Source organism: Daphnia pulex, chromosome 3, assembly GCF_021134715.1.
Source record: "Daphnia pulex isolate KAP4 chromosome 3, ASM2113471v1".
Lineage (NCBI taxonomy): Eukaryota > Metazoa > Arthropoda > Branchiopoda > Diplostraca > Daphniidae > Daphnia > Daphnia pulex.
This window is the reverse complement of record NC_060019.1, coordinates 12655344-12681067: the sequence shown is the minus strand read 5'-3', so window position 1 is coordinate 12681067 and position 25724 is coordinate 12655344. Positions and strand designations below refer to the sequence as shown.

The 25724-nt window shown below is 39.8% G+C and overlaps 9 protein-coding genes across 21 annotated transcripts; 4 read left to right on the top strand and 5 right to left on the bottom strand.

Annotated features, from left to right (window-relative positions):
- Window positions 1-128: 128 nt before the first annotated feature.
- Window positions 129-4559, bottom strand: LOC124191246 (kinesin-like protein KIF3C). Its single transcript, XM_046584343.1, has 11 exons — window positions 4309-4559; window positions 3564-3636; window positions 3373-3504; window positions 2939-3162; window positions 2755-2870; window positions 2475-2688; window positions 2310-2410; window positions 2024-2233; window positions 1876-1961; window positions 1736-1819; window positions 129-1668 (listed from the first exon to the last, which is right to left on the bottom strand). Exons 1-11 carry the CDS (start codon window positions 4545-4547, stop codon window positions 397-399), a joined length of 2751 nt encoding a protein of 916 aa, XP_046440299.1. The 5' UTR covers window positions 4548-4559; the 3' UTR covers window positions 129-396.
- An 87-nt stretch (window positions 4560-4646) lies between these two features.
- Window positions 4647-5465, bottom strand: LOC124191248 (40S ribosomal protein S25-like). The gene is made up of 3 exons (XM_046584351.1): window positions 5370-5465; window positions 4933-5106; window positions 4647-4871 (listed from the first exon to the last, which is right to left on the bottom strand). The coding sequence occupies exons 1-3, from the start codon at window positions 5370-5372 to the stop codon at window positions 4686-4688; spliced, it is 363 nt and encodes a 120-aa protein (XP_046440307.1). The 5' UTR covers window positions 5373-5465; the 3' UTR covers window positions 4647-4685.
- Window positions 5466-5766: 301 nt separating this feature from the next.
- LOC124191041 (zinc transporter 7-like) lies at window positions 5767-7618 on the top strand. The gene is made up of 4 exons (XM_046584004.1): window positions 5767-6417; window positions 6484-6624; window positions 6691-7214; window positions 7284-7618. Exons 1-4 carry the CDS (start codon window positions 6078-6080, stop codon window positions 7446-7448), a joined length of 1170 nt encoding a protein of 389 aa, XP_046439960.1. The 5' UTR covers window positions 5767-6077; the 3' UTR covers window positions 7449-7618.
- LOC124191036 (WD repeat-containing protein 43-like) lies at window positions 7617-10716 on the bottom strand. Its single transcript, XM_046583994.1, has 9 exons — window positions 10339-10716; window positions 9708-9973; window positions 9411-9644; window positions 9177-9344; window positions 8947-9112; window positions 8530-8883; window positions 8283-8452; window positions 7976-8211; window positions 7617-7913 (listed from the first exon to the last, which is right to left on the bottom strand). Exons 1-9 carry the CDS (start codon window positions 10528-10530, stop codon window positions 7678-7680), a joined length of 2022 nt encoding a protein of 673 aa, XP_046439950.1. The 5' UTR covers window positions 10531-10716; the 3' UTR covers window positions 7617-7677.
- A 259-nt stretch (window positions 10717-10975) lies between these two features.
- Window positions 10976-15256, top strand: LOC124191035 (zinc finger E-box-binding homeobox protein zag-1-like). Of its 10 annotated transcripts, none has more exons than XM_046583993.1 (9): window positions 10976-11027; window positions 11552-12018; window positions 12085-12439; window positions 12530-12621; window positions 12684-12971; window positions 13040-13378; window positions 13438-13702; window positions 13775-14523; window positions 14592-15256. In XM_046583993.1, the coding sequence occupies exons 2-9, from the start codon at window positions 11596-11598 to the stop codon at window positions 14982-14984; spliced, it is 2904 nt and encodes a 967-aa protein (XP_046439949.1). In that variant the 5' UTR covers window positions 10976-11027; window positions 11552-11595; the 3' UTR covers window positions 14985-15256. The 10 variants fall into 10 exon arrangements, with proteins under 10 accessions (XP_046439949.1, XP_046439946.1, XP_046439944.1 ...); XM_046583990.1 differs by having other exon boundaries at window positions 13037-13378; XM_046583991.1 differs by having other exon boundaries at window positions 11016-11144; window positions 13037-13378.
- LOC124191040 (seipin-like) lies at window positions 15226-17777 on the bottom strand. 3 transcript variants are annotated; one of them, XM_046584001.1, is made up of 8 exons: window positions 17113-17677; window positions 16887-17049; window positions 16627-16815; window positions 16327-16539; window positions 16061-16265; window positions 15877-15999; window positions 15523-15659; window positions 15226-15393 (listed from the first exon to the last, which is right to left on the bottom strand). In XM_046584001.1, exons 1-7 carry the CDS (start codon window positions 17322-17324, stop codon window positions 15547-15549), a joined length of 1218 nt encoding a protein of 405 aa, XP_046439957.1. In that variant the 5' UTR covers window positions 17325-17677; the 3' UTR covers window positions 15226-15393; window positions 15523-15546. The 3 variants fall into 3 exon arrangements, with proteins under 3 accessions (XP_046439957.1, XP_046439956.1, XP_046439958.1); XM_046584000.1 differs by having other exon boundaries at window positions 15226-15659; window positions 17113-17777; XM_046584002.1 differs by having other exon boundaries at window positions 15226-15659; window positions 15803-15999.
- Window positions 17778-18278: 501 nt separating this feature from the next.
- LOC124191037 lies at window positions 18279-20981 on the bottom strand. Of its 2 annotated transcripts, XM_046583997.1 has the most exons (6): window positions 20874-20963; window positions 20696-20744; window positions 20540-20601; window positions 20366-20463; window positions 18746-20297; window positions 18279-18435 (listed from the first exon to the last, which is right to left on the bottom strand). In XM_046583997.1, exons 4-6 carry the CDS (start codon window positions 20386-20388, stop codon window positions 18319-18321), a joined length of 1692 nt encoding a protein of 563 aa, XP_046439953.1. In that variant the 5' UTR covers window positions 20389-20463; window positions 20540-20601; window positions 20696-20744; window positions 20874-20963; the 3' UTR covers window positions 18279-18318. The 2 variants fall into 2 exon arrangements, with proteins under 2 accessions (XP_046439953.1, XP_046439952.1); XM_046583996.1 differs by having other exon boundaries at window positions 20540-20744; window positions 20874-20981.
- LOC124191038 (carboxypeptidase B-like) lies at window positions 20845-23132 on the top strand. Its single transcript, XM_046583998.1, has 13 exons — window positions 20845-20972; window positions 21045-21254; window positions 21318-21420; window positions 21488-21574; window positions 21636-21699; window positions 21779-21812; window positions 21877-22000; window positions 22076-22172; window positions 22249-22394; window positions 22473-22529; window positions 22600-22684; window positions 22756-22870; window positions 22951-23132. Exons 1-13 carry the CDS (start codon window positions 20908-20910, stop codon window positions 23024-23026), a joined length of 1263 nt encoding a protein of 420 aa, XP_046439954.1. The 5' UTR covers window positions 20845-20907; the 3' UTR covers window positions 23027-23132.
- A 168-nt stretch (window positions 23133-23300) lies between these two features.
- LOC124191039 (carboxypeptidase B-like) lies at window positions 23301-25477 on the top strand. The gene is made up of 13 exons (XM_046583999.1): window positions 23301-23397; window positions 23460-23669; window positions 23732-23822; window positions 23884-23970; window positions 24059-24122; window positions 24190-24223; window positions 24280-24403; window positions 24493-24589; window positions 24653-24798; window positions 24866-24922; window positions 24988-25072; window positions 25145-25259; window positions 25324-25477. The coding sequence occupies exons 1-13, from the start codon at window positions 23324-23326 to the stop codon at window positions 25397-25399; spliced, it is 1260 nt and encodes a 419-aa protein (XP_046439955.1). The 5' UTR covers window positions 23301-23323; the 3' UTR covers window positions 25400-25477.
- Window positions 25478-25724: the final 247 nt, after the last annotated feature.

The window sequence follows — 25724 nt, the reverse complement described above, 5'->3', positions numbered from 1 at the left end:
CCTTATTTAACGATTTTTTTTACTTTATTACATACTTTCTTTAGCTTTTATAATTGATAATAATAAGAAAACAGGTTTTAAAAAAATATCCATAAACAGGAAATCAAAAAGCATTGCCAGTTTCACAGTTATTTTTATCAGGTTTTTATTTATTTTGTTTAATTTTGATTTTTCTTAAAATCCTGATTTATAAATACAACGAAATCGAACATTGTTTTGCAGCCATGTTTGTACTGCTGCAATTGCTTCAATTTAAAGCATTGTTGAATAAATCAACTGCATTTCAAAATTTAATAAAATAAAAAATAATTTTAATAAATATAACACATAATAAAGACGCTGATAAAAAAACCTATTGCTGTGTTAAGGTGTTAACACGGTCACATATTTCGCATATTAAACCCAAACCTCGCCTGGCAAATTATCTTGACTGTTTAAATCAAATGTTTTCGGAAACGAATTAGATTTCCATTCACTCAAATAAGGTAGGGATATAGCGACTTTCGGGCTGGCTGTTCGAGCAACCATTCTGCGGCGAATAGCTAGCAATTCCGCCCGTATGATAGCTTCAAATGAGTGTGGTTCTAAAGTTATCGTCGAATGAGTATGATGGCTACGTCTTCTGTTATGTTGGCAATGGCTATTATGCTGATGAGATGCCTGAACTACAAAATCAGGTTTTTGAAAAATGCAATGGGAGCAATGATGTCGTATAAGGCAGCAGCAAGTGGCTTTGCAAACGCTAGGAGTTAAATTACGTTCGGGTGTAAGTTTAGGCGGGACATTTCGATTATTAGCAAAGTGTGGCTTTGTACATGATTCATAGTGATACGAACCGTTTATCATGTTGTCGATTTCGGGATGGAATTTAATCATCGAATCTTTGTTATCCAAGCTGGACTGCAAATAATGATTATAAGGCAATTCCATGGAACATTTCCTAGGGGAATGGCAACCACTATCCAAATATGTTTGTTTTCCACAAGTACCACCAGAAGGTGGATCGAAAATAATGGCAGGTGTAGATAGAAGAGAGGAACACATTTCTTCGTGTTGAAATTCCCCATTGAAAATAGTTCTGACATCTGGTCTTGGTTTAAACACTTTCCGTGGACTGATCCTTTTTTTACTAGTTGGCGTTGATGGCGGTCGTCCTGGCTGGTGATGGGATCCAGACCAAGGAGGGAAAAAATTATCTCCAATTTTAAAATCAGGCTTTATCGTCTGATCGGTGGTTTCTTGTGATATGGGCAATGGAATTGAAGAATTTGCAATGAATTTCTTCTGTTGAACTTCAGTGGGATAGGAACCATCCAGGCTATCGTCGCTCCAACAATTGGATTCACTGTCGGTAACGGTGAATGAATTTCCTAGCAAACTTGTTGCATCTTCCGTTTGCAACCGATTCACCGGTTTAGCTTCTTTAACGGGAATCAAATCCGCGGGATCGTCCATGACGATGGGGAATGATGCTTGAACACCTACTTCAATAGATCTTGGTGGTGTAGTGTGAGTAATAACGTCTGCGGATTCATCGGTTTCACGACAGCGCCACTTTTGTAACCAGTCTTCGGTTAACGCACAAGCCTTGGAATGGTTAACCCTCATCAAATCCATATTTTCAGAACGAATCGATCCGGAATTGTAATCCGGATGACTGAATTCAACCTGTTTAACAAGATATGCCGTTATACGCTAGTCTAAACCGCTTAAATTATACAAAAAAGTTACAAACCGACTGAGAAAACAAGGCTCTTAAGCGTGATACTTCTTCTTTTAAATGGCGAATCAATTTAACACTTGCTTCCTCGTTCACCACCTAAATAACGAATAAATTAATGAATGAAAACTTATAGTTTTCATGCAGGTTATTACTGGTTGATTGACGATATGTTTAGCCCTTTGGGCGAATCGAAGCGTATTTAAAGTCTCCTTAAATGCGCGAGCTGATGGAGAGATAGCTGCAAAGGAATTTAAAGTGGCCATAAGTGAATATTGATAAAAAAGAATACGCACAAAATACCTGCCACTACGAAAGTTTTGGAATTTCCACCTAAAGAATCCTTCAGAATCCATGTTAATACTGAATCGCGGTAAGGGATAAAAGGTGTCCGTGATCGACGGGGTGATGTTAAAGGTGTCGTTTGAGCGGATGTGGTATTGCTACTGGAAGTGGACGAGCTGCTAATGTTGAGAGAACTAATACTACCCATGCTTACAGAAGATTTCTCGGCTGAAACACAAAGAAATTAATATTAACGAACAATAGGAGGAATCTTGGGGAAAATAGTGATAGGAACGAATGCTACCTAATGCATTGATGACGTTGCCTAAACTGGCCAAAGATTTGTTAATGAGTGAACCTTCTTTGAGTCGGAGGCGGCTGACAAGATCGTGATTTGCTCGTTCACTAAAAATCAGGAAGAACTCCATAAAATAACTCTTGATGACAATAAATACAGCACATAACGCACCTTCCAGCCAGATCGACCAAATGAAGTTTGGCGACTGTTTCACGAGGTAATCCATCATTAACAACACAAGCTGCTGTACACTGCACAGTGAAAACGGCATGTGAGCGTGAAGAATGACCGTTTTTATATGTGGCAGCTGAACTCCGGCGTTGAATTCCTTCATTCAGAAGCTTTAAGGCCGTCGCAGCGTCATTCACTGCGTGACGACTTAAACCTATCACGCACACAACATTATTTGTAATAGTTTACTATCGATAGAAAAATAAATGATGTCATTTACCTTGAACATAAGGTCCGGATTTGGGATGTTCACGAACCTTTAATTGGACAGTATTTTGAGTTGAGGATTTTTCTTCCAAAAGATCACGGACTTTTTCATTATAAATCTCCATGAAACTGTAATAACAGAATATTAACACAAATCAAGAAATCTAATAATTTACTTATTTAACTTGAACCCTCACCTGACATCAATACGAAAAGACGATTCGTGAGAGTTAAGGCAATTATCTTCAGCCGTCTTTCGATCAAAGATAGCGGCGCATAGTCTCGGCGCTAACCCAGGTTCTGATGGAGTCCCCAACATCGTGTACGTTTTACCCGTACCGCTCTGTCCGTAAGCTAGCACGCACGCATTGTAACCTTCGAACAAGGAGTCTAGCACCGGCTTTCCCAGCACTTCAAACACCTATCCAAATAAATTCACATTAAACGATGCTAGTATTTTTTGGAATTAGGGTAAACCCGAACATTCGAATCAGAAGTTGCAATCTCATATTACGTCGATCGAATTTTACCCGCATTCTATCTTACCAGCATGTTAGCGCAATTTAACCCACATCCATAGAGAATGCCAAGCTCTATTGCCACCGGAATATTGGTTTATTGATTAAAATACCTTTTCTTGATTGGCGATATTGGCAGAAGGACAAGAGCCATCGGTGGATGGAAAGCAATAGTCAAAGGCAAACTGGCGCGATTTTTTACTAATGTCATCGTATCCATATTCGGCAGCACTAGTCTTCGATGTCTGAAGTTGATAAACAATAAAGTTAGTTTTCACGCTATTTCATTTGACATCATGTATACCCCTGAATTGTGCAAGTGAACAACGTTGTTGGCGTCCACTTGTACAGCTAACGGATCTTCAGAGGTCGACTCTCTGAAAGGAAACAGCAAAGTAAATAATCAACCAAGAGCGAATAAACAAAGAGCCTCATCCGGTCTATTCGGCCAGCTCGACTTTAGGAAAATAGGAGCACCCTTCAAGAGGAAGAAATTGTTTATTCTTATCTTATACTATATACTATATCCCCACGGTCGCTTGAAGGAATTCCTTCGTTTTAAACTTGTCTGTTTGGGGGAGAGTCTAACGACTGTACTGGAATACCGATGTCTATTTATAGCTACTACTGCATTGTAAAATAGCCATTTTCCTACTCTTTTCCCTGGAGTTATTTTACTTTACCATTGGAATTCTCCATGGCGAATGTTCTTTCGATAAAAATATAAGCAGCGCAAGCCCGGACTTACACATTAAAAGTAATGTCGTTTTCGATGTCCTGCCGATATTTATCACCGTTTCCTGTCATAATAATCTACCAATTACCTCAACTTCAATGAGTTAACAATTTTAATCAAAATTTTGGAAGAACGAGATGCCTAAGCAGTCATTAAAAAAAAGCTTAAACCGTCACAAATCCGAACACGCAGCATACCGAAAATGATCAAGCTGGAATGTAAATTGTGTTAATACCCGACAGAGCACTTGGCGTTAATAGAATCACGAAAGAAATTATTAGGATCATGTTTTTAAATCAATAGTTTTGTTTACCTTAGAGTAAGTGGGCGAATTCTTAGGGCAACTTTAATGTTAGACATGGTATTCCAATAAATTAGAAGAACACGACAACTGGTTTCAGCGTCAAAATAAACACCAACTCCGCCACAGAGATAAGAACCAGTCAAGACACTTCTTCTCAGCTTCCCTGTCTCTTGCCAACTGACAGCTCCAGCTGCAACGCTCGTACCCATTTCGCTCACCCTCCCCTGTCTGCCTAGCTTTCTGCTCATCAACTAGAACATAAATTTAACTAATTAACCTTACAAATAGATATGCCTGTCACTAATTTTGTGAATATTTGGGTGTGAAGTAAATGACAGTGCAATAAATTGGGTGTGTGAACTGTATATTGGAATCTAATACACAATTCATGCAACCACAGCATCTTCAGTCTTGGTGGTTCGGGTGTAGATCAATTGGGCGCTGTGTTTCACCACCTGCTTGATCAATCCCTTCTGCTGCAATTCATTCAAAGCCTTGCGAGCCAGAGATCCTCGGATCTTCAGTCTTTCAGAAACAACTGCAGGTGTGATCAGCTTGTAGGCTGGTACTTCCTAAAAATAAGAATAACAAACATTAGAATTTGAACTAACATGTCAAGTTACTGATCATTACCTTGTACAGTTTTTCATATGTAGCCTGATCAAAGAGAATAAGGTTGTTCAACTTGTCACGGGTTTTTCCCTTGGACCACTTCTTCTTCTTGGCCTTACCACCTCCTCCCTCCTTCTTTTTGGCTGGCGCCGACTTTGAGGGAGCCGACTTCGACTTCGCGTCCTTTTTGGGAGCCTAAATAGACATTTAAAGAAGTTAAGTATTGAGTCTACTATGGCTGTACTGCCTCCAATGCAGTCAATGGCTTCGCCCATGCGGCCGGAACTTCCAAGGCAACACAACTACCCCACAACACTTAGTTACTTCATAAAGATATTTGAAATTTTCTGTGACAAAATTTGCAAGAATGGTTTTACACCTTCAACTTATAAAACTTATCGTAAGATTACATAGTTGGAATTAAAAATTCCCGAACAAAATCAAGAACATTCACTTACCATGGCGAAGATGCTTCTTTACAATGAGAGAGAAGGTTTCCGCTGTGGTGCCGAATTTAACAACGTCGACGTACTAGCGGCAAAGTGATGAAACTAATTTTATAATAATAATGAAAAAAACAGAAAAAAACCATTGAAATATGAACTATACTCCTCAATAAAAATGTTTTATAATTTAAATACCATTCAATTTATTTATGTTCATCGTAATAAAACCAATTGTAACAAAATAAACATTTTGACACTTTTTCTTTTATGTTTTATCATTGTCCTTAAATTCTTCTTGCTATATGCATAAATTTTTTTAAATTTTGAATAAGAATATGTGAGTTTAATGCAAATTTTCTTTTAATAGTTTCTTTTTGTAATTTTTATCATTACAATTGTTCATCAGTGTTGCCGCATTGAGAATTTAGAGCACACCGGGCAATCGTCCAATGACGTGGATCTGAGGCCGAAAGACTTCGTCGTTTGAAGTCAATCTTTCCTTAACAGTTAAAACCCCCCAAAACTGTTAAACTTTTCCGCGATGCCTTTTTTCTAAGAGAAAACAAACAAACTAGGCCCTTTGTTTCATCGGTTGTGAATCTTGAACTGTGTGCGATACTTTTAACCAAGGTTTAACGAGGACCTGTCAAACTTTATTCTCACCTGTCAGTTGAAGTTACCTTTTGATTCTTCCGATTGAATTAAGCTGTAGTTGTCATAATGTTACCAACAACTCAAAAAGATTTTAGTAAAATGGGGTCTGTCCAGGGTTCGGGTCGCATTTCTCGATTTACTAGTTCTGCTTTAGGCTGGATTAAAAAAATCTTAAAGGACAAAACTTCCCGAAACTTGCTTCTTTTTCTGATGCTTAACTTTTCCTTTGCTTTTGTTGAATTGTTTTATGGGATATGGACCAATAGTCTTGGCTTGATTTCCGATTCATTTCATATGTTTTTCGACTGCACTGGCCTTCTTGCTGGCCTTGCAGCCAGCGTCATTATTCAGTGGAAGGCTAATGAACACTACACATATGGTTATGAAAGAGCAGAAGTTTTGGGTGGTAAGCATTACTTATTATTAATTTATTTCTAACACATCATATTAACACATTTATTATATATTTCAGGATTTGTGAATGGATTGTTTTTGCTGTTCATCTCATTCTTTATCTTCTCTGAAGCTGTTGAAAGAGCAATTGAGCCCCCAGAAGTCAAACATGAGAGACTTCTTGTTGTTTCTATCCTGGGTTTCTTAGTCAACTTGATTGGTAAGTAAAAGAAAAACAGTCAGTTGCACTTAAAAACTTGTTGAACAATATAGTATACGTCTGCAGGTATTTTTGCATTCCATCACGGGCATAGCCATGGCGGCGGAGGAGGACACAACCATTCCCATTCTCATGATGAAGAACCCATGAGCGTGAAAATTAGTAACTCGTACAATCATCTTGGCGACGCCAGTCATTTCAATGGAGATCATCACGGTCATTCGCACAGCGGTGGACACGGGCATTCTCACGCTGCTGGACATGGCCATAGTCACGAAGCCCACGGACATTCGCATGGCGATTCGAGCAAACGCTCCATTATTATGGACGGAGTTTTCTTGCATATTCTTGCAGATGCGCTTGGAAGCGTGGGAGTAATCATTTCGGCCATCCTTATGCACGCATTTGGTTGGATGATTGCGGATCCTATTTGCTCCATGTTCATCGCTATTATGATCGCACTCAGTGTTCTGGGACTCATTAAAGAATCGCTGGCTATCTTGATGCAGCGCCAGCCAAAAGAACTCGACCGACGTTTACCCCAGTGTTACCAACAAGTCGCCCGTTTAGAAGGAGTTCGTTCCGTCCAGGTAATATTCAGATTTACAGCTTTACTTACCAGTCACACCCATCAACATTAATTTTTTTTTTATCTAAAGGAGCCGCATTTCTGGACACTTTGTTCCGAAAAGTATGTTGGAGCACTAAAGCTTGAGTTGAAACCTGAAGCTGATGCGCGGTATGTTACACACCGTACTCAACAGATATTCCAGGCGATTGGCGTAAAAGAGCTGCATGTCCATCTCGACTTTACTAATCACTGATTCCCATGTTGACGATGTGCAAGCTTGGATTTCCAAATAAGCTCTATTGTTGATTCAATGTTGTGCTGTACATATGATTGACCGTCTTGTGGTCGACAAAGGAATCGACAAGACGCAAATTGTTAAGTAAAAGTTTTTTTGGAATGAATAAAAAAATTTTTGCGTAGATACATTTCGAAAATTAACTTCATTTGTAATTTTCATGAATCCATGGGGAACTGAAATTAAATCAATCTGACAACCCATTTTCTACAACGCTTTCAATGTCGTTATCAGAAGCTTCTTCCACTTCTTCGTCGATTTCCTCATTATTGTCTTCATCGTCAGATTCTTGATCACTGTCACCTTTCACTTCGTTCACGTCCATACTTTCGCCATAATCAGATAATTCATCCCATTGATCTTCTGATTCAGACCCAGATTGTAGTGGCCAATCTCCTTCTTCACTTGCTTCGTCGGACGATTCTGGGAAAGTATTAAGTCGTCAGTATTGATAGACATTGAGTCGATATTTCTGATTTTAATACCTTCTCTGTACACAAGAAGAGCTGTAGCTGGTAGTTCAGTTGTTGTAGAATCTTGTTTATCGCTTCGATGTTCCAATTCTCCCAACATAAGATGCAGTCTACCACGTAACTGCGAAAGCTTAGGGAAGAGCGAAGTGCGGGCAGTCATCAGAGCTAAGAGTGGCGTCATAACCGACGCCAAATCAGGACACGATGTCAAATATCCAGCGTGATGTTCCAACAAAGATCGCAACCACCTGTCAACGGGAAACAATAAAGAATAGTAAGAACAGCCATTTATCTAGGAACACACGACAAATATACGTACTTTGCATAAGAATAATTGGGATGCCCTCTGAATTGCATCATACGCGTCAGTTCTAGGATAAGTGGCAAAACGGCCTGTACTGGAATTCGCCGAATCGTGTTGCCGATGATGTGAACATCACCGCGATCCAACACACTCTGTAAAATTTTTGGATCCCTACTGTGTAGCCCCTATAAAATGACGAAGAAGAGGTTAAGATGATGCGAAGCAATGCAAGAGGTTTTATTTTACTGGTGTTTCAACAAACCTGAAGAAGAAGTTGGGCCATGTTATCGGCCTGTGGAGGGGCAACGGCATCGACGGTCTTGGTAAGATTCAAAGCTGAAAGCCTCTGTTCCATCGGAAGAGAATCTTTTGCCGAAACCGGACCAGAACTTGATTCCGAATTTTGCGTTCTCCGCTTTCTTCCAGCAACAACACCTCCGACCTCAGCGGACGCTGCCATTGGCACCATGTACTCTGGAGCTAAGGTTTTAACATCAGCTGGCAATATGGGAGTTTTCAATTTCAAAGCCGATGACGTAGTATCAAATTTAGAATTATCCAGAGAAGCTGGATCTCTTCGAACAATATAAGCCATTCCTTCTTGGGATCGGTAACACTGTTACACATATCGAATAATAATTACTATGTACACCAGCAAATTTAAATAAATAAAACATACCATCTTTTCAAATCCAGGTCGAACAAGCGACCCGTATACAATGATACAGTTTCCATCTGCATCACCACACGAATATGCAGATAAAACGGGAAGTGGACTTGCGGTACCAACTACATCACTTCCAATATGGATCTTTACAACTGGTTGCAAAGGCTTCTTTGACCGTCTAGTAAATTACAAAACAAATCATTGAATCCATATTCAACACAAATGTAACAAAAAAATTATACCCATTTAAATGATGCTCAAAGATGTGAAGGATCCCTGTGACCGTCACTGCCGCCAAAACGACTGGATCCTTGTCAGAAACAGGTTTTGAAACGGTAAAATTATACGGATCATCTTGCAAAGTAAACGACGCCTGGGACTGCCCGTTTTTCTCTTCCCCGACGAATCTCCTGCAATATTAGTAATGCTTGCAACTGTAAATGCTGAATTATTCAGTTTTTATTACAAACACTAACCATGCACTGATACAACGGTCTCCATCAGCAGCGCTTAGAAAGTATCCAACTTTTGTGCCTGGTAAATACACGGGTAGCAGATGAGTAATTTCTGTTGTGTGGCCGGTGAATGTGGCTACAATCGAGCGGCTTTCTACATTCCAACATTGAATTGAACGGCCAGCTATTACAAGAGTGCAATCATCTTGCAGCATACAAATTCGGGAAACGTGGATTTTTTCCACCTTCCAATGACTAAAACAAAATATACCACATTAATAATGGGAACTTTTTTATCACATTCTGAACTGTCAAGACCTTTTCATAACACCTTCCACCGGATCCCATTCAACGATTTTTTGGTCCGATGCAGCGCTGAAAAGAGACGAGCCGTCACTATTAAAACACAAAGAGCGTATTTTCCCTGTGTGGCCTCCCTTCAACTGTTGTACCAATTCTGCTCTATTGAGACTATATAGAAGAATATTTCCTGAGGCTGTACCAAGAGCAATAATATCACTCCCAGCCACCCCAGATCTCTCTTCTCCATTGGATTTACGTTTCTTTTTCTTCTGGTTCACAATCTGTAAAAGAATAAACAATTGTTATTCAAGCCATACAACTGTTCGTGGTACATACACAGGGACAAGGCAATTGTATCTACCTAGTACTATTAGTATAAAGAGAACTAACAACACTTTAAAATTTGAATAATCAAACCAGAACTCAATTAGTCTTATCAGTAATATCTGTAAATGTTATATGAGCTTTAATTACTAAAGATGGCTTCACAATTTCTGGAGTTAGATTTCTGCGAGTGACAATGACACAAGCAAGTCCAGTGACTGATGTCCTCAAAACATTATCAGATGATCTGCAGTTAAAACTGCAAGAAGTTGACTAATGATTACATATATTACATATAACTAATAACAACGAAAAATTTTACCTGTTCCGGCTGTTTGGTAGGGGGTGCCCAAACGAGACACGTGCAAGCGGCTGATAAGTGCGACGCGGGGGTAAATTCCTGCTTTGGTCTTCCGGATTCACACTCCCATATTTTTAATCGGCTGTCGGTGCTTACATTAGCAAAGTATTGTCCATTTGGGGAAAACGCAGTTTCTGAAGTGCGAGCCGCCATTACATCAAATTTTCTTTCCACAGCAGCACGTGGAAATACAATCGATGTCGACAAATGTAATTTCACTAGTGCACTAAGAATGTAAAGTGGTTGTAATTCTTTTGAATCTCACACAACGCTGTATTTCACACTGATTTCTCGACCCATTTATTTTTAAAATCCTGTAAATATTCCAGCTAGACTGAAATTCCTCAACGGGATAAATAAATGAGAATAAATATGGTGAATTTAATCTAATTACGTTGAAATAGTGTTAAAAAACAGCTTGTTAATGATGAATTAGGAACAGCTTTTTAACTTGCAATGAATAAATCCAGTGATTATAACTACAACCTATGAATTGTGAAATAAATTTTTATTAATGCTGAACAGTAGATATAAATATAAATAACACATAATTATGATAGCAAAAAATAATCAAAATAGGAAATCGGCAACATAGCGTTAGCTACCCCCCACCATTCACTCTCCAGACGACTCAAGCCAGCAGACTAAAGGTAGTTTTGATCTCAAAGCATTTTTCATTTTTTAACGTTATTTCCTAACATATCTGACATATTCATGACAATTGTTGGTGTTGTTTAGATTAGAAGTTCGATTCTGAGTAGTTTGAGGTACATTTCGTTAAAGATTGTTTTGTCGTTTTATCGAAAATTGTTGAAAGTCGAGTCGAGATGACGGACAATGCCGCCGTTAGGATGTACATCGTCTGCGTTTGTGCCGTGTCGGCTGCCATTTTAGCCAAGCGGCGCGAAAACTTCGTATAATAGTACTGTCGACGCCTTTCTGCTAGAGTTGCTAATGTTTTCATAGTCAACACTACGAGTCAAAAGTCAAAAAGCTTAACGATTTTAATTAATTTTTTTTTTATTTTAATATTTATTATGATGTTAATTTTATTTTCTTATTATTTGAGTTGGGAATAACTATATTATGCCAAGCCTGGTATTATTGATTGATTACTGGTTTTTGTTGTTGTCTGTTTTGTTAGATTATTGATGTTGTTTTTTCTGTGTTTTAGGACCATTCTCAAAAACTAATGAAGGGTGAATCGTAGCTTGAGTAATGTCACAAAAACTGGAGTGCAAAGTTAAAATGGAAAGTTGTGATGATGACATTGAAGGGAAAGGAGCCCAAGAATCAAGAGATGATGATAGCTGCCATGCTGACAGTGGACTGTTGAATATGTTAGCAGAAGTTGCTTCAGCTACTCTCCACAATGATTCTTTGGCTAGAAAGACTCGCAACCCAAGAGGAAGGCCTCGCAAACAGGTCACTGAAGGAAGACCTGAACCCGAACAAGAGACTACTGATGCCAATAAATTATCATTGGCTCAACTTCAGCTCCTAACTGAGAAACAACTGGTGGATCTCTTTTCTCTGATGGATTCAGATGAAATACGTAGAACATTTTCCTACTCATGCCACCTGCTTCAAAGATGCCAGTACACAGCCAGCAGTTTTGGGAGTGAGATGAAAGCTAGACAGGTAAAAAGAAAAACATTTTCCCCTAATATCAATAAGCTAACACATTTGTTTGTTTTTCTTCAACAGGAAATGCAAAAGCATCTGTCGGAGCACGTGCGGGATCTAATGAGGAAGGCTCGCGAGTCGGCTGGCTTTCGCTTTACTGCCACCCCAGTAGCGTCAAAAACTAAAAAAATCCCGGCAGTGGTCAAAGAAACAACACGGTTGTCGCCTGTCAGAAAACCTAAAGAGAAAACTATGAAAATCAAACTTCAAGCGCCATCGAAGAAGACGGTCCCTCCACCACCGCAGACTGCAGCCATGGCTAAAGCAACTAGAGGGCCACTGAAGAAAACAAGCCAGCCATCACCTCAAGCCAAATCACCACGCCAAAACAAAGCGAATAAAGAAGAACCATCCCCAACCAAGAAAGAAGTTCCAGGTAACAAAAGAAAGCGCCGTTCAGTAGGTGCTTTTGCAGATGGCGAGGAAGAAAATATGAATGCTTCTCTTATGGCTGGTATTGATGTAGCTCCTGAAGAAGTCACCGTCAAAGAGAAGTGGCTAAAACTTTACCATGACAAATACCGAGCCGTAGATGAAGCTCGTTTTCGTGCTATTCAGGTAATTGCATTTCTTTTTACTTCGATTTCCATCGATATTTAAATTTTTTTCTTACGGTTTAGGCTGATTTATCTCCGGACAGCGATGTGGAACAAGAGTATGGTGAAGTGGCAGAGGAGGTGGTCGTGACTTCAGAAGAGCCAACAGCGGGTTCTTCAAGTAACACGACATCACTACCCGATCACGACTACAATATTTACCGTGTCAACAAGAAAACTAAAGCGGTTGTAGTTAATGTCAGTGAAGAAGCGTCAGGCCTTCAAGATGAACAGATGGAAGCTGTTGCGCAGTCAGTGGCTGCCGCCGCTCAAGAGAAGGAGAAACTGAAAAGGAAGCGCGGTGGACAAGCGGTAAGATAAATTCACTAAACTTTCTCCGTTTGTTTTATTAATTATTGGTCGTTCGTGTTGTGTAGCAGCAATCTAGTGGTATCCCTTTGCATAGCTTTATGCTTGAAGAAACCACAAAGCAAAGTAAAGTTGTGGTTAAGAATAAGCCAACAGAGCCACTTCCTTGTGTAGGGAGTGAAGTAGTAGTAGGGTACAACCCCAATGAATTCTATCTGATGAAGTCTTCTGAGCTACCCGTCATTGAAGATTTGAGACATCAGAAAACTGTAGTGGCTGAAGCCTCTACAGCTGGAGCGCAACCTCAGTTCACCTTCGTCTGTATGAATGAGGATGGGGAATTGATTGAAGAAACGGTGGAAGAGCCCAGCATTTTCTTGGAGGACGATGAAGAGCAACTTCTGGAGCAGGTAGACATTTCCAAATGATATTTTTGAATTAACACATGCTCATGTGTAATTGATTTTAGGTCGCCGCACAAGCTTCAGGCGTCCGTGGACAAGTTCGTGAAGTGCCAGAAAAGGATATGGTTGACATTGCGCGCAAGCGGGCCAAAGTTAAGCCCAAATTCGTATCACAATCTGCAGGCGAACGCGAATTAGCCTTGCAATACATTGGAGAACTAAAGCAACAGCGCGGAAGCGGAGCTGATTCACTTCACTGCAAAATTTGCTCACCTGTTCGCACATTTACCGCTCCCACTACTCTGCTATCGCATTACCGTAGTCACGCAGGTAAGATTATTGAAGCTTCAAATATCCGCTCCTCGAACTATGTCAATAAAATGCAAACTATTTATTTTTTAGGGATTAAGCCGTACGAATGCCGAAGGTGTGGTGCCGTCTTCACTCGCCAACATAGCCTCAACTATCACATGTTGATTCATGCCAACTTGTCTCGCTTCACTTGTCCCGATTGTCATCGCCAGTTTCGTCATCCATCGCACTACAAGGAACATCGTCGGCGGCACACTGGTGAAGCTCCCTACGAGTGCTCTGACTGCATGCAAAGATTCCGTACGCGCAATTCGTACAAACGTCATTTGATGACGCGTCATGGTAAATTGCTGACTTCCACCGGAGGACTCATTATACTACCCGAGGAGGAATTCAATAAAGTGCGCTGCAAGCCTCGTCCAGTGCGATCGAGTCGCGCAGGAGACGCGCCAACTGCAAATCCCAGCACTTCGGTTGCCTCAACTTCTAAAGAAACTAGCGGAGAAATCGCAGTAAAATCCAAACCTGAACCCAAAACAAAAGGATCAAAAGTTAAGGCCGATCCTGACGGAACTGGAAACTTTGAACAGCAGCGCCAGGAAGACTTGATTAGGTTGTTGTACCAGCGCCTAACCAGTCCCAATGAACACAGCAGTGCCGAGAGCAGTGGCGGTGAAAGTCGAAGTGGTAGCCCTGTTCCGGATGACGGCTTGGTTGTCACAACTGAAGTTCACGATGAACAAATTCAGGTGATGGAAGTGGAGCATCACGTCGTGGTAGAATCCCCGGAAGTAGCAGCTGCAGTTGTTGTTGAAAGTATTCCGAACTCAGAGGATCAGGTATTGTGAATAATTATCTTTTCTATGAACCCACACTTAATCGAATTTTTTCTTTTTCAAACTTACAGGTGGTTGAAGAACAGTGTGAAGTTGTAGCGGAAGAGACATGGGGCTCCTTTGTCCATTTGACGGTTGACGGCCAGAATAACGTAATTTTTCTCGATGAGAGCCAAGTTGGAGCCGAAACCGAAGCAGGAGACGGAACTACCACTGTTGTTATCGAGCAACCTCCGCCGCCGCCGCCGCAACAAGTTAAGATCGTCAGTCGCCAACGTACTTCCACCGCCGCCAAGCCTAGAGCAACTAAGCGCGCTGCAGCCGTACCAACTGTTAATACTGGAAGTGTATCTCCACTCGCCACTTCTTCAACTGGGGAAGTTGATTTGCTCTCGTTTGTTCATAACGCCGGTGTTATGGTTCAGCACATTCTAGACATTCAATCGGATAGTTCGACTTCGTAATAAAAAGAATTGCGAACCAATCGGACTCCAACCGACATTCTTTTCTTGTACATAATTTCGGTTTTCTTCAGTTTACACTCTCACTTTTTGTGTTCCAGTGGTAACGTCTCCACGGAAAGAACAGTTTTGCAACGATCATCATCCGTATCTAGAAATTTTTTCGTACCTAGATATTTTTGTTTTGTAATAGCTTTCTTTCTTCAGTAATCAGTTAGAATATTTCTTTTTCTGTTCAGTTTTGTCACAGGCAATACACAAATATATTTCACCTAGTTTCGAAAAAGTGATTCAATCTCTTACAGAGACTCGATGCAAGCTTGGTCAATTTTAGTACACCATGCGACGTGTGTTCACGACTAGTCGAGACAATAGTGGAGATGACAGATGAGTAGTTACATGAGAAACTCATCTGGTGGGGGAAAGAAACAGTTTGAAGTGATTTGACATTTTTTAAACTATAAACTGTGACATAGCAAAACCCGATATTTTTTCTAACTTTCTGAACAAGTCGAAAATTGAATTTATTTTAAGTGTATACCGTTGGAGACTTGAGTGGTGCTTTTCACAAGCAAGGATCGTCTATCTTGGCCTCTTTGGCTGCCGTGGCCGTTACTATTCTACGACGTAATTCCGGCGATGTATCCGCATTCATAACTAGCCCTTCGTTTGAAAAATCTACAGAAATAAAATCATTGAAAAAGCAAACTAAAACAAACAAGCAAATACTACTAACATAGATGGTAATCTACAACAAACAAAATGAATGTTTCCTATGAGATAGATTTGGGGCTACACACAAAAGGATATTTATATCGGACCTGGAATTAAGAAGGTTATCCTATCGAACGAGTAATGAAACCATGTTATTCAAAGGTGACTCGTTTGGCGATACCTTCTTTCTCTTCCACTGGAGGAGGCGTTGGAGCGGGAGTCAGTTCCTCAATGCGAAGAGGGCCACCGTACGATGGACTTCTAGTCATGGCTGGCACGGTGCTGAAAGAACGGCTGCGAGCACCTGTGGTTGGTTAAGTTAAAGGTTAAGTATAAAGAAAAAGTACGGGAAAAAATGAGATTACGTTCTGTAAATACGCCAGGCGATGTCAGCTGCCGTTTTTTTTCTTTCATCAATATTTCTCTGGCTTCCATCCTACGCTGCTCCAAAGTTTTGCTTTGGGCATCTTCAGGCTGCTGAGGTTCGACAGTAGCAATGGTAGGCTGACTAGCAACAGCTCCTAACATGGCCGATGAAGTTGCACGATTCATGCCAACACGCACAACAACCTGGTTAAAATAACAAATCATTAATAGATAATTTTTATTTCAATAAAAATAATTACACTACCTGATTTGGATTCAAAAGACGATACCAAATGTACCCAACCAAAAACGAAAGTAACACGACATGAGTAGATACACCGATGGTGGCAGAAATAGTAGGCCAATAGAACATGAAATAACGCAATCCTACAAATTCAGCTTGAATTCGTAGTTTGGCAGAATACAGCTGCACCCAGCGACTTTCTATTTCTACATTGACATTGGTTACTGGATTGTCCTAAAAAATTAAAAAAAAAAACCTTTTGTTAGAATTGATCAACACAAATAATGACAAAAATGCATACAAAAAAGATCCACTACATACTGGGGCTTCCAAAAATTCAGAGAACATTTCCACTTTCAGTGTTTGTTTCTCTTCCATTATAGGTCCAAGTAACATGGCTGGGGAAAACATGACAGTGCCAAGGAAATGAAGAATCCATGACTTGTAACGAAGCATAGCACTTCTTTTTGATGTTGCTATAAATTTGCCATTCCTGCCAGTCAATGTGACCTTAACCAAAACAGCCACTTTTCAGTAACATACTGTATGAATAACTGTTTTCCAAAATAATATTAATTTACCTGCACCATAAACATGCCAAGTTGCTTGTTGGCCTCAGACTCTGGCAATTCAAGATCTACAATTATGTTGTAAGGTTGATTGCTCTGTAGCAACTGCCTTTGATGTGTTAGTGTTACATTTGCAGTAGGATTTGAGCACACCCCTAATGATTCTTGGCAGGACCTACAATATAATGAGTGCAATGTGTCAGTCAGAAATTAGTTTACTTTCATCAAAAAGATATACTTGAATTCTAGATGAACAGGTCTGATGTGGGAAATAGCTGGAACATATGAATAGTAGAATGTAACATAAATGAATACAGAAAGCCACAAAATGAAGGATGTTGTAAGTAGGAATGCAAAAACTCTGTAAACCCAGTCTTTGAAGGAAAAGGCAGCAAGAAGCACTTGCTTTCGGTAACCATCAATCACATCACTCATTAAGCTGTTAGCCATGGCACTTGAATTTTAGCAGAGCACTGGAATTAGTGACTGCAGATTTTGAACTCTACTTTCAGACTGAAATCTGTCTAATGGCAACAACTATCTTTGTTTAGACAATCTTTGGCCTGACCCAGGCCTCTTGAGACTTGGGGTATTGACGTATTCGTACTACAAATATACTAATGCAGAACAATCGACAGAAATGACAGATTAAAGAAAAAATATGTTTATCTTGAGCGTTGCGTGGTCGTCACGCTCAAGTGACAATTAGAGAGAAAGATTTGTAACGAGGCGATTAAATTATAAAACTGACTAACTGAATACTGCTACATACAGCGGCAACCCACCCAACAACAACATTTGGGAAGGGAGGAGCTAAAGGAAGAGAAAACAAGCGGTGCGTTCGTAATGAGCTAGACAGACACAAGAGACAGTAATCGTCTGAGATGGGGGTCCTTGAATTTTGTAATGCAATATTTACTTGAAAATTAAAAATAAAAACGCCTATCCATAGCTGATCAAATAAAATAAGTCAACATTATCATATGTCTATGTCATGTGACTCAAATGTTAGAAAAGTATTTTCAAGTGCAGAGTGGCCAGAGTCTACATTTTTACTATGACAGAGTTCCTATCAGACAACGAATTTACTAGATTTTATTTGGATTTTTCCAGTTCACGAATTTATTGCGCTCGTGCGAAGTATTTTTTTTTTTTATTATAGACCTTTGATCACGACGCACCGTGACTTAACCCTGCTAAACCATTTTCACGCCATAAACAAGTGTTTACACTTCTTTCTTTTTTTTGTTTTCCAAGAATTCGTTCTAGAGTATCATCTAGACATACTTATCGTGGTCCGCTGGAATTTGGAGTTTAGACTTTGGGACTGGCTAAACACGTAGAGTCGTAGACATATTGCACAACATAGAACGGCCTAAGACAAAGTAGTAAAGAGGGTTGGGGTTGATACTGATTACTGGCATTTATTGCAACATTTGTGTGCTCATCGAACAGAAAACTGCTTGGCCATAAGAAGACGAAATTCTTCCACCAGCGGCTCCATATCCGACTCATCCCAATTACTAAGGCTTTGGAGATAATTGAGTCGTCCTCTCAGATTCTGAAAGTTGAGTGAAAAAAAAGTGAGAAAATCAGCATATTTGTTTTATCAGTAATACAATATTGGTGAAATAAAAAAATAATAATTCATAAAATATTGGTGAAAGATTTTGAGTAACATACTAAGATAACCACTACTTTTAATTAGTCACAGGCTAGCTAGCGGATGCCAACAAACAGGCCAAGGCCAGTTGTTTCTCGGAAATCGAGCGTGCAGTTTTAGATCAAACAATTTTTACGAATATCAATTCCAATTTGACGGGTAAACATAAACAATCTGTCATAGGGTATGCGAAAATAAGAAAAATAACCTGCAGTTGAGCGAGGACATAGCTTGGAATGTTGACAACGTCCGACTTGGTAAGCGGATGACGAGCTTCAACCAACTGGAAAATTTCAGTACACAATAAGCGCAAAAGATTTGAGTTGGAGGTTTCGATTCGGAGTATCCATATCTTGTCTGAATGATTCTCATCTTCCTTCAAAATCATCCGCACTAAATGCGATCCACAACGTACAACTATTTGCAACGGAGAGGTATAACCAAATTTTTGGGCGAAGCCGCGATGCCAACTCTGTTGCAGCAGGATCGGCCACGGGCAGCCTCTAATTTGGGTGCGGCTGAATCCCAACACGTCTGAAACATTATTTTTCTCGTCAAATAAATTGGCCGCAGCCGGTTCTAAAAAATCCAGCACGGAGAGTTTAATGGTAGATAACGGGAAAAAGCAAAGGGATTGCGGCTCAGGATGCTTTTTCAGGTCCACCACGCGGAAGATGAGAGATGTCTTGACTTCTGCCCCAAATGTGTCGTCCGGAAGGACCAAATGATGTTCCAGCTCCACCATATCACCCGTTTTCCATTCTTCTCTGAGCAAAAGAGAACTTTGATTGATTCGTTGGGCACAGATTTGAAAAGACCAGTGCAATGATGACAGATTCCATGCGGACTTGTTGGTAATAGATACAATCAAGTTCTGGCTTCGAGGACTGTGAGGATCGGAGAAACTTCGGATTGTGACCGGAAAGCTATTGCTGACGTTTTGATTGACCATGTGTAGTGCTACAGAGAGCTGGGCGACATCAAGGAGAACACGATCGCTAATAGCGCTCAAAGCTTTCGTTTGATCGGCACAGCGATGAATCTCCTGCAAAATTGGCTTGACTTCGGCACCGCTGCGTTCACGACGTGGTTGGTCTTCATTGGATCCAAACACGAGGCTGCTTTGGTAGATGGTTCCATTTTCGGTTAAGATGAAAACAGTTTCTTCGTTTACGTGGACGGATCGAATAAATTTGACTTTGCAATAATTCGCATCACTTAGAAAGCCGGTTTCAGCTGAGGTTTTCATTTCCATAGATAGCAGTTGGTTAGAGCCCATCAGGTAAAGCTTTTGTTTAGAATAGAAGCAATCTTCAACAGCTGTTGGTGAAAATGAAATCAATGTCTCTTTGGTTGATCCATTGAGCATAGCAATTTTCCCATACTTTCCCACAATGACTGTTGTTTGGCTGTCTACATTCAAAATGGATGTAACAGGTTGTTGAATATCACACAAAAGTGTTAAATTTTTCTTGCTAATTTGCAGTTGGTAGACATGACCATCTTGAGTCCCTATCAAAATTACAGAAGACTGAGGTTCTGATAATGGTGAGAGACAGGCATACACACTTTCAGCTGCCTCCAGGCAGTCAAGTCTGGCAATCTGGTGCCATTCTGGTGGATTTTTAGATAATCCAACAACAAGGCAATCAGCCTGTTGAATGAAGATAATTATGCCAGTAGGTAATGAGAAGCATGCAACTATTTTCTTTTCATTCAATTCAAAGTTGTACATTGATTTTGTTTTCCATATCTCTTTCCTGTTTAAAAGGAAACAAACATGCTAAAGTATTACATCAGACATGGAAAATATTGTCAAAGAGGTTACGATTTAGTGATGAAGGCAATCATATTACAACCCAGTATTGCAAAAATTCCTTTAGATGAAAACCAAGTCGACACAATATTTGCCTCAAAAGATAAAGCCTTAGGGAAATCAGAAAAATATCGTGACAGAGAAATCAAAATAATCAGATTAGAAGTGTTATGTTGTTTACTTTACCTGTGATTTTTTGGGGTTGGTAATTGAGAAAAGATGCAAAGTGGAGTCATTATACCCGACCACTAACAGGTCGGGATCATTTGATAGAGAAAAGAATGAAACATATCGCAAGTCAGCAATAAGTTCTTGCAAAATTTGAGAACTCTCACTGTTTACCACTTTCAAACTGCCTGGCGACCACATTGTTGACATTATTCTGCGACTTCTGTGAGATTATCAAAACCACCAGCAGATGGTGTTGGCGAAGCGGGCAATTTCAAAATGTAATCGATGATTTGAGAAAAACAGATAAGATTTAGATAAATCAACAGCATTTGTTTAGTCATTTTATTACCTTCTGATGATTAGCAGTTGACTAATCATTCATCATGAAGAGACTGGTGATTTGTTGGATTTCTCTGATTTCATTTTGCACGGCTATTCAATACGATGGGTATCAAACTAAATCATATTCACAAATAGATTTGATTGTTTAAAAAAACATAACTGTATATCTGTATTATAGCTACCGAGTTTATGAGGCTAGGCCCAACAATGCAGCTCAGGTGGAAGCGTTATCAAATTTAGAGTTGTCGGAATTATTTGATTTCTGGACTACGGCGCGCCTGAACACACCGACTGACATTATGACCCCTCCAGAACAAGTGGAAGAATTGCTTGATTTTTTAAAGAGCCATTCCATCCAATATCGTCTAAAAATTGGAGATGTTCAACAGTAAGGCTTGTCATTTGTTTAATTTCTATTTCAGAGTCCTAATTCAATTATTGTTTATTTTAGAGTAATTGACGAACAACGAAACAAAATTCCTAGCGAAATGATTCAAGGACTTTCTTCTAAAAGTTACAACCTTACCTGGGACAATTATTACCGCTATGACGATGTGAGTTTTCATTTTTCAATTTACCTACTTATTTTTGTTTCATTCGAATGTTATATATCTTAAATAGATTCGAGAGTTTGCTTATGCATTAAGTGCCTCCTACCCGCAATTGGTAACTGTTTCTGTTGCCGGAAAAAGTTACGAGGATCGAGACGTAAGAGAATTTAAAAATCTAAATTTTTGAAAATAATTAATGTCGACTTCTGAATTTATAGTTGATTCTGATCAAAATATCCAGCGGAGGATCGGGAACTAAAAATGCCATTTTCGTGGACGGAGGTATATTAGTTATTCCTATTGATAAATATCTAAGAAAAACTAAATCTTTTGGAAACGGAATGTATCGCGTTTGACATAGGAATCCATGCCTGCGAATGGATTTCACCAGCGACGTAAGTAAAACAATCCATGGGTCAGAAAACTCTTGAAATTCGAATAAACTTGTTCATCAAATAGGGTGACCTACATAATCCGTGAATTAGTGGAAAATTACGATGCACATCCACAGTACGTTGACGACGTCGACTGGTTTTTCATGCCATTAGTCAATCCCGATGGATACGAATTCGCCCATACTGAGGTAATCAAATTCCAATTTTTATTAGATCGATTAATACTGTTTTAATATTTGTCTTGACATCGACCGGGCAACCAGAGCCGATTGTGGAGAAAGAACCGACGCATCCACGACGAAACCAACACCACTTGTATCGGGACGGACATCAACCGTAACTTTGACTACCACTTTAACGGTATAACGAGATGAGGAATAACATTAACCTTCAATGTTCAAACAACCTTAACCAATATGTCGGCTCATTAATGTAGAGGGCGGATCAAGCGATAATCCCTGCGCTCCAACATATAATGGAGGCCAGCCTTTCACCGAGCCGGAGTCGAGGGCCCTACGTGACGCGATTTTGGCCGAGGCTAACCGAACCAAATCCTATTTGACAGTGCATTCCTATGGACAGGTTAGTCAATTTAAATGGCAGTATCTTGCGCTCCAACAAAGGTTCAATAGAGGACCCTAATTCTGTATAATATCTCAGCACTGGTTAACTCCTTGGGGGTGGACTACAGAATATCCTGATGACTACGATGCGATGGCAAGTTATGATTTTACTTTGATGAAACCGGTGGACTATAATAATGTATTTTTTCTAAAATTAAATTCAGTTCGCCCTGGCCACCGATGCTGTTGCAGCTCTGACTGTGGTGTACGGAACTGTTTACGACATTGGCAGTTCAGCCAATTTGCTTTGTAACGTCAAGAGTCAAATAGGCTAGTTGATAAATCACTTAACAGTTCGATTATGTTTTACTTGATTTCAGATGCCAACAGTGGACCAAGCGACGACTGGGCTAAAGGAGTAGCTGGAATCCCTTACACTTACACGATTGAGTTGCGTGATCAAGGGCCTGTCTACGGTTTTCTCCTTCCACCTGAGTAAGTTAAATGACAAATCAATTTCAATCATGTGTACAACTCTACTGGGATATTCAAATGATTTCAATATTTTCTTACAGTCAAATTATACCGTCGGGGATCGAGACTTGGGAAGCTTTCAAAGTGATCGCTGAAGCCGTGGCTCAAATGGTTTAAACCGTTTAAACCCCTCGTGACCCTGAAAGGAAGAAATATGAAATTCAATGCATGTTTAAAATTCTAGTGCATAAATTTATTCACTACAAATAAATATTGAACAGTATTTTGATTACTTACTTCACACTGTCTTGAAAGATAACAACATGGCGCTGTTCACAACCCAACGATAACACAGGGAGAGTAAACAATATGGTCATCAATTTGCATAAGATAGAGCAATAGCCTGTGTCAGATAACGGTGAAGTTTATAATAAATAACGTAACAAATCGCCACAACAAGCAAACGATAGTAGGATGAAGACTTGTGGACTAGTGGTTTGGCTAGCGGTTGTCTGCCCAATTTTGGCTACCGTTCAGCGTTACGATGGGTAATTGTTTGATTAACACAAATAATTGTAGCGTTAGCAAATTAATTGGAACGTACTAACAGATACCAGGTGTACGAAGCAACGGCTAAAACTATTCCGCAAATGAAGGCTTTGATGGATCTGGCGCAGTTGGACTCGTTCGATTTTTGGACTAGGATCAGTTTGAATGCGCCAACAGACATAATGGCGGCACCTGATCAAGTCAACCAGTTACTCGAATACCTATCAAAATACCAGATCGAATCCCGCACGAAAATTAACAACGTCCAAGAGTAAAATGAAATCTTAAGTGATTTTTAATGTCAATTTGAATTTGGCATTTTCAACTCTGTAGACTAATCGACCGTCAAGAGGACACGCCAAAGTTGGGACCACATTCACCCCGTTACAATATGACGTGGGACAACTACTATCGCCACGAAGACGTAATTTTTTACTCTGATTTGCAATGACAAATTAGTTTTACTAGTCTTGTTACAAAATTAGATCGTGGAATTTGCATACGAGTTGGCGGCCACTTACCCAAATTTAGTTAGCGTTTCCAGCGCTGGCCAAAGTTACGAAGGTCGTGAAGTACGTAACCTATTTTATTATAAATTCCAATTTAGTTAATTATACACATTGCGGTTCAAATTTAAAATGGGTATACCTTTACATTCAGATGGTTCTGATGAAAATATCCAGCGGAGGAGACGGAACGAAGAACGCCATTTTCGTCGACGCAGGTGACACTATTGAAAACCAAGAATATGTTAATCTGATCATTACTAATACAAGCGCTTGATGGTACAGGTATCCACGCCCGTGAATGGATTGCTCCGGCAACGTAAGTCAATTCGATTTCATGTTAAAGAGAGACTCGATAATCATTTTGTTTAACAGAGTGACTTACATCATCCGTGAATTGGTGGAAAACTACGAAGCTCATCCGCAATACATCGATGACGTCGACTGGTTCTTCATGCCTCTCATCAATCCTGATGGCTATGAATTCACTCACACCAACGCACTTAAATATAAAAATTCTCAAACATTTAAAAATAATTGATCAAGAAAATGATTTAAAATTACAATTCATTTCTGTTCACTAATCAGGTTCGATTATGGCGGAAGAATCGTCGACCGAACGACGACGTCAACTCCACTTGTGTCGGGACGGATTTGAATCGCAACTTCGGCTACCACTGGAACGGCAAGTCCAATCTAAATTTCCCAAAAACAAATCTTAAGTAAATCAAATGACAAATGACGATAGAGGGAGGATCGAGCGATAGTCCGTGCAACGAAATGTATCACGGCCCGGAAGCTTTTTCAGAAGTGGAATCCAGGGTTGTCCGTGACGCAATTTGGGCCGAGGCTAACCGAACTAAATCCTACCTGACTGTTCATTCGTACGGCCAAGTATATGTGCCAACATATTTTTCTTGATTGTTGAAGCCAATAATCCTGACACACATTTCCTATTTAGTATTGGCTGACTCCTTGGGGCTACACTGCCGATTTACCTGACGATTACGATGAAATGGTGAGAGGATAGAACTTGCATGAATTTTGAAAATGTTACTAATGAACGTTACCTTTGTTATACAGTACGCTTTGGCAGCCGAGGCAGTGGCAGCTTTGACAGCTGTTTACGGAACCGAATACCAAATTGGTTCTGGAACAGTTCTTTTGTGTAAAAACATCTCTCATTATAAAGAACTATGACATTTTACCAAATTAAACCCTTCAACTTCTTTTCTGACAGATCCAAACAGTGGGCCGAGCGACGACTGGGCCAAAGGCGTTGCCGGAATTCCATATTCCTACACAATCGAATTGCGGGATCAAGGACCCGTCTACGGTTTCCTACTGCCACCTAGGTATGAAACCCAAATAAATCTTATAATAATAATTCATTCTTCTAAATCACATTTTGAATTTTAGTCAAATTATTCCGTCCGGAATCGAGACGTGGGAGGCATTCAAAGTCATCGCCGAAAACGTGGCGAAAATGCCTTGATAAATTATGTACTAATGTAATTGCATTCAAGTGGTTGATTACAACATTAAACAGACAATACACTATAAAAAAAAAGAAGGAAGACTTTAAAGACTATTAAAAACGCTGTAAACATTAGATTTCCTCGTCTATATTCAAAACTATGCCGCCCGGTCGACTGGCTCCGCACTCCAACATTCCGCGAATCCTTTTGTCGTCAATTTGAAATGACTCGGAAATGCAAATGAGATTCGTCTCGTCGACGGCTCCGTCAATTACACGCACAACTTTGGTCGATATTCTACTTATAGTTTACGAGGTCTCTTTAAAAGTGATGGATACCACG

Excerpts from the sequence above, each read along its gene's own strand:
- LOC124191041 (XM_046584004.1), top strand. The coding sequence starts at position 6,078 with ATGTTACCAACAACTCAAAAAGATTTTAGTAAAATGGGGTCTGTCCAG. Across the intron at positions 6,418-6,483 it reads AAGAGCAGAAGTTTTGGGTG|GATTTGTGAATGGATTGTTT; the intron begins GTAAGCATTACT and ends TATATATTTCAG. Across the intron at positions 6,625-6,690 it reads TTTCTTAGTCAACTTGATTG|GTATTTTTGCATTCCATCAC; the intron begins GTAAGTAAAAGA and ends ATACGTCTGCAG.
- LOC124191037 (XM_046583996.1), bottom strand. The coding sequence starts at position 20,902 with ATGATTAGTCAACTGCTAATCATCAGAAG. Across the intron at positions 20,464-20,539 it reads CCAACCCCAAAAAATCACAG|GCTTTATCTTTTGAGGCAAA; the intron begins GTAAAGTAAACA and ends GATTTCCCTAAG. Across the intron at positions 18,436-18,745 it reads ATGTCCTCGCTCAACTGCAG|AATCTGAGAGGACGACTCAA; the intron begins GTTATTTTTCTT and ends CTCAACTTTCAG.
- LOC124191038 (XM_046583998.1), top strand. The coding sequence starts at position 20,908 with ATGAAGAGACTGGTGATTTGTTGGATTTCTCTGATTTCATTTTGCACG. Across the intron at positions 22,001-22,075 it reads ACGAATTCGCCCATACTGAG|AGCCGATTGTGGAGAAAGAA; the intron begins GTAATCAAATTC and ends CCGGGCAACCAG. Across the intron at positions 22,871-22,950 it reads GGTTTTCTCCTTCCACCTGA|TCAAATTATACCGTCGGGGA; the intron begins GTAAGTTAAATG and ends ATTTTCTTACAG.
- LOC124191248 (XM_046584351.1), bottom strand. Across the intron at positions 4,872-4,932 it reads CATATGAAAAACTGTACAAG|GAAGTACCAGCCTACAAGCT; the intron begins GTAATGATCAGT and ends TCTTATTTTTAG.
- LOC124191246 (XM_046584343.1), bottom strand. The coding sequence starts at position 4,547 with ATGAGCAGAAAGCTAGGCAGACAGGGGAGGGTGAGCGAAATGGGTACG. Across the intron at positions 3,163-3,372 it reads ATATCGCCAATCAAGAAAAG|GTGTTTGAAGTGCTGGGAAA; the intron begins GTATTTTAATCA and ends TTATTTGGATAG. Across the intron at positions 2,871-2,938 it reads TCTTTTCGTATTGATGTCAG|TTTCATGGAGATTTATAATG; the intron begins GTGAGGGTTCAA and ends CTGTTATTACAG.
- LOC124191036 (XM_046583994.1), bottom strand. The coding sequence starts at position 10,530 with ATGGCGGCTCGCACTTCAGAAACTGCGTTTTCCCCAAATGGACAATAC. Across the intron at positions 9,645-9,707 it reads GTGGAAGGTGTTATGAAAAG|TCATTGGAAGGTGGAAAAAA; the intron begins GTCTTGACAGTT and ends ATTTTGTTTTAG. Across the intron at positions 7,914-7,975 it reads TCTTCTTGTGTACAGAGAAG|AATCGTCCGACGAAGCAAGT; the intron begins GTATTAAAATCA and ends ATACTTTCCCAG.
- LOC124191039 (XM_046583999.1), top strand. The coding sequence starts at position 23,324 with ATGAAGACTTGTGGACTAGTGGTTTGGCTAGCGGTTGTCTGCCCAATT. Across the intron at positions 25,073-25,144 it reads TTCTGGAACAGTTCTTTTGT|ATCCAAACAGTGGGCCGAGC; the intron begins GTAAAAACATCT and ends CTTTTCTGACAG. Across the intron at positions 25,260-25,323 it reads GGTTTCCTACTGCCACCTAG|TCAAATTATTCCGTCCGGAA; the intron begins GTATGAAACCCA and ends TTTGAATTTTAG.
- LOC124191040 (XM_046584000.1), bottom strand. The coding sequence starts at position 17,324 with ATGGCTAACAGCTTAATGAGTGATGTGATTGATGGTTACCGAAAGCAA. Across the intron at positions 16,000-16,060 it reads GCCTGGCGTATTTACAGAAC|GTGCTCGCAGCCGTTCTTTC; the intron begins GTAATCTCATTT and ends AACCAACCACAG. Across the intron at positions 15,660-15,876 it reads TCCAGTGGAAGAGAAAGAAG|ATTTTTCAAACGAAGGGCTA; the intron begins GTATCGCCAAAC and ends TTATTTCTGTAG.
- LOC124191035 (XM_046583985.1), top strand. The coding sequence starts at position 11,596 with ATGTCACAAAAACTGGAGTGCAAAGTTAAAATGGAAAGTTGTGATGAT. Across the intron at positions 13,379-13,437 it reads AAGAGCAACTTCTGGAGCAG|GTCGCCGCACAAGCTTCAGG; the intron begins GTAGACATTTCC and ends AATTGATTTTAG. Across the intron at positions 14,524-14,591 it reads TTCCGAACTCAGAGGATCAG|GTGGTTGAAGAACAGTGTGA; the intron begins GTATTGTGAATA and ends TCAAACTTACAG.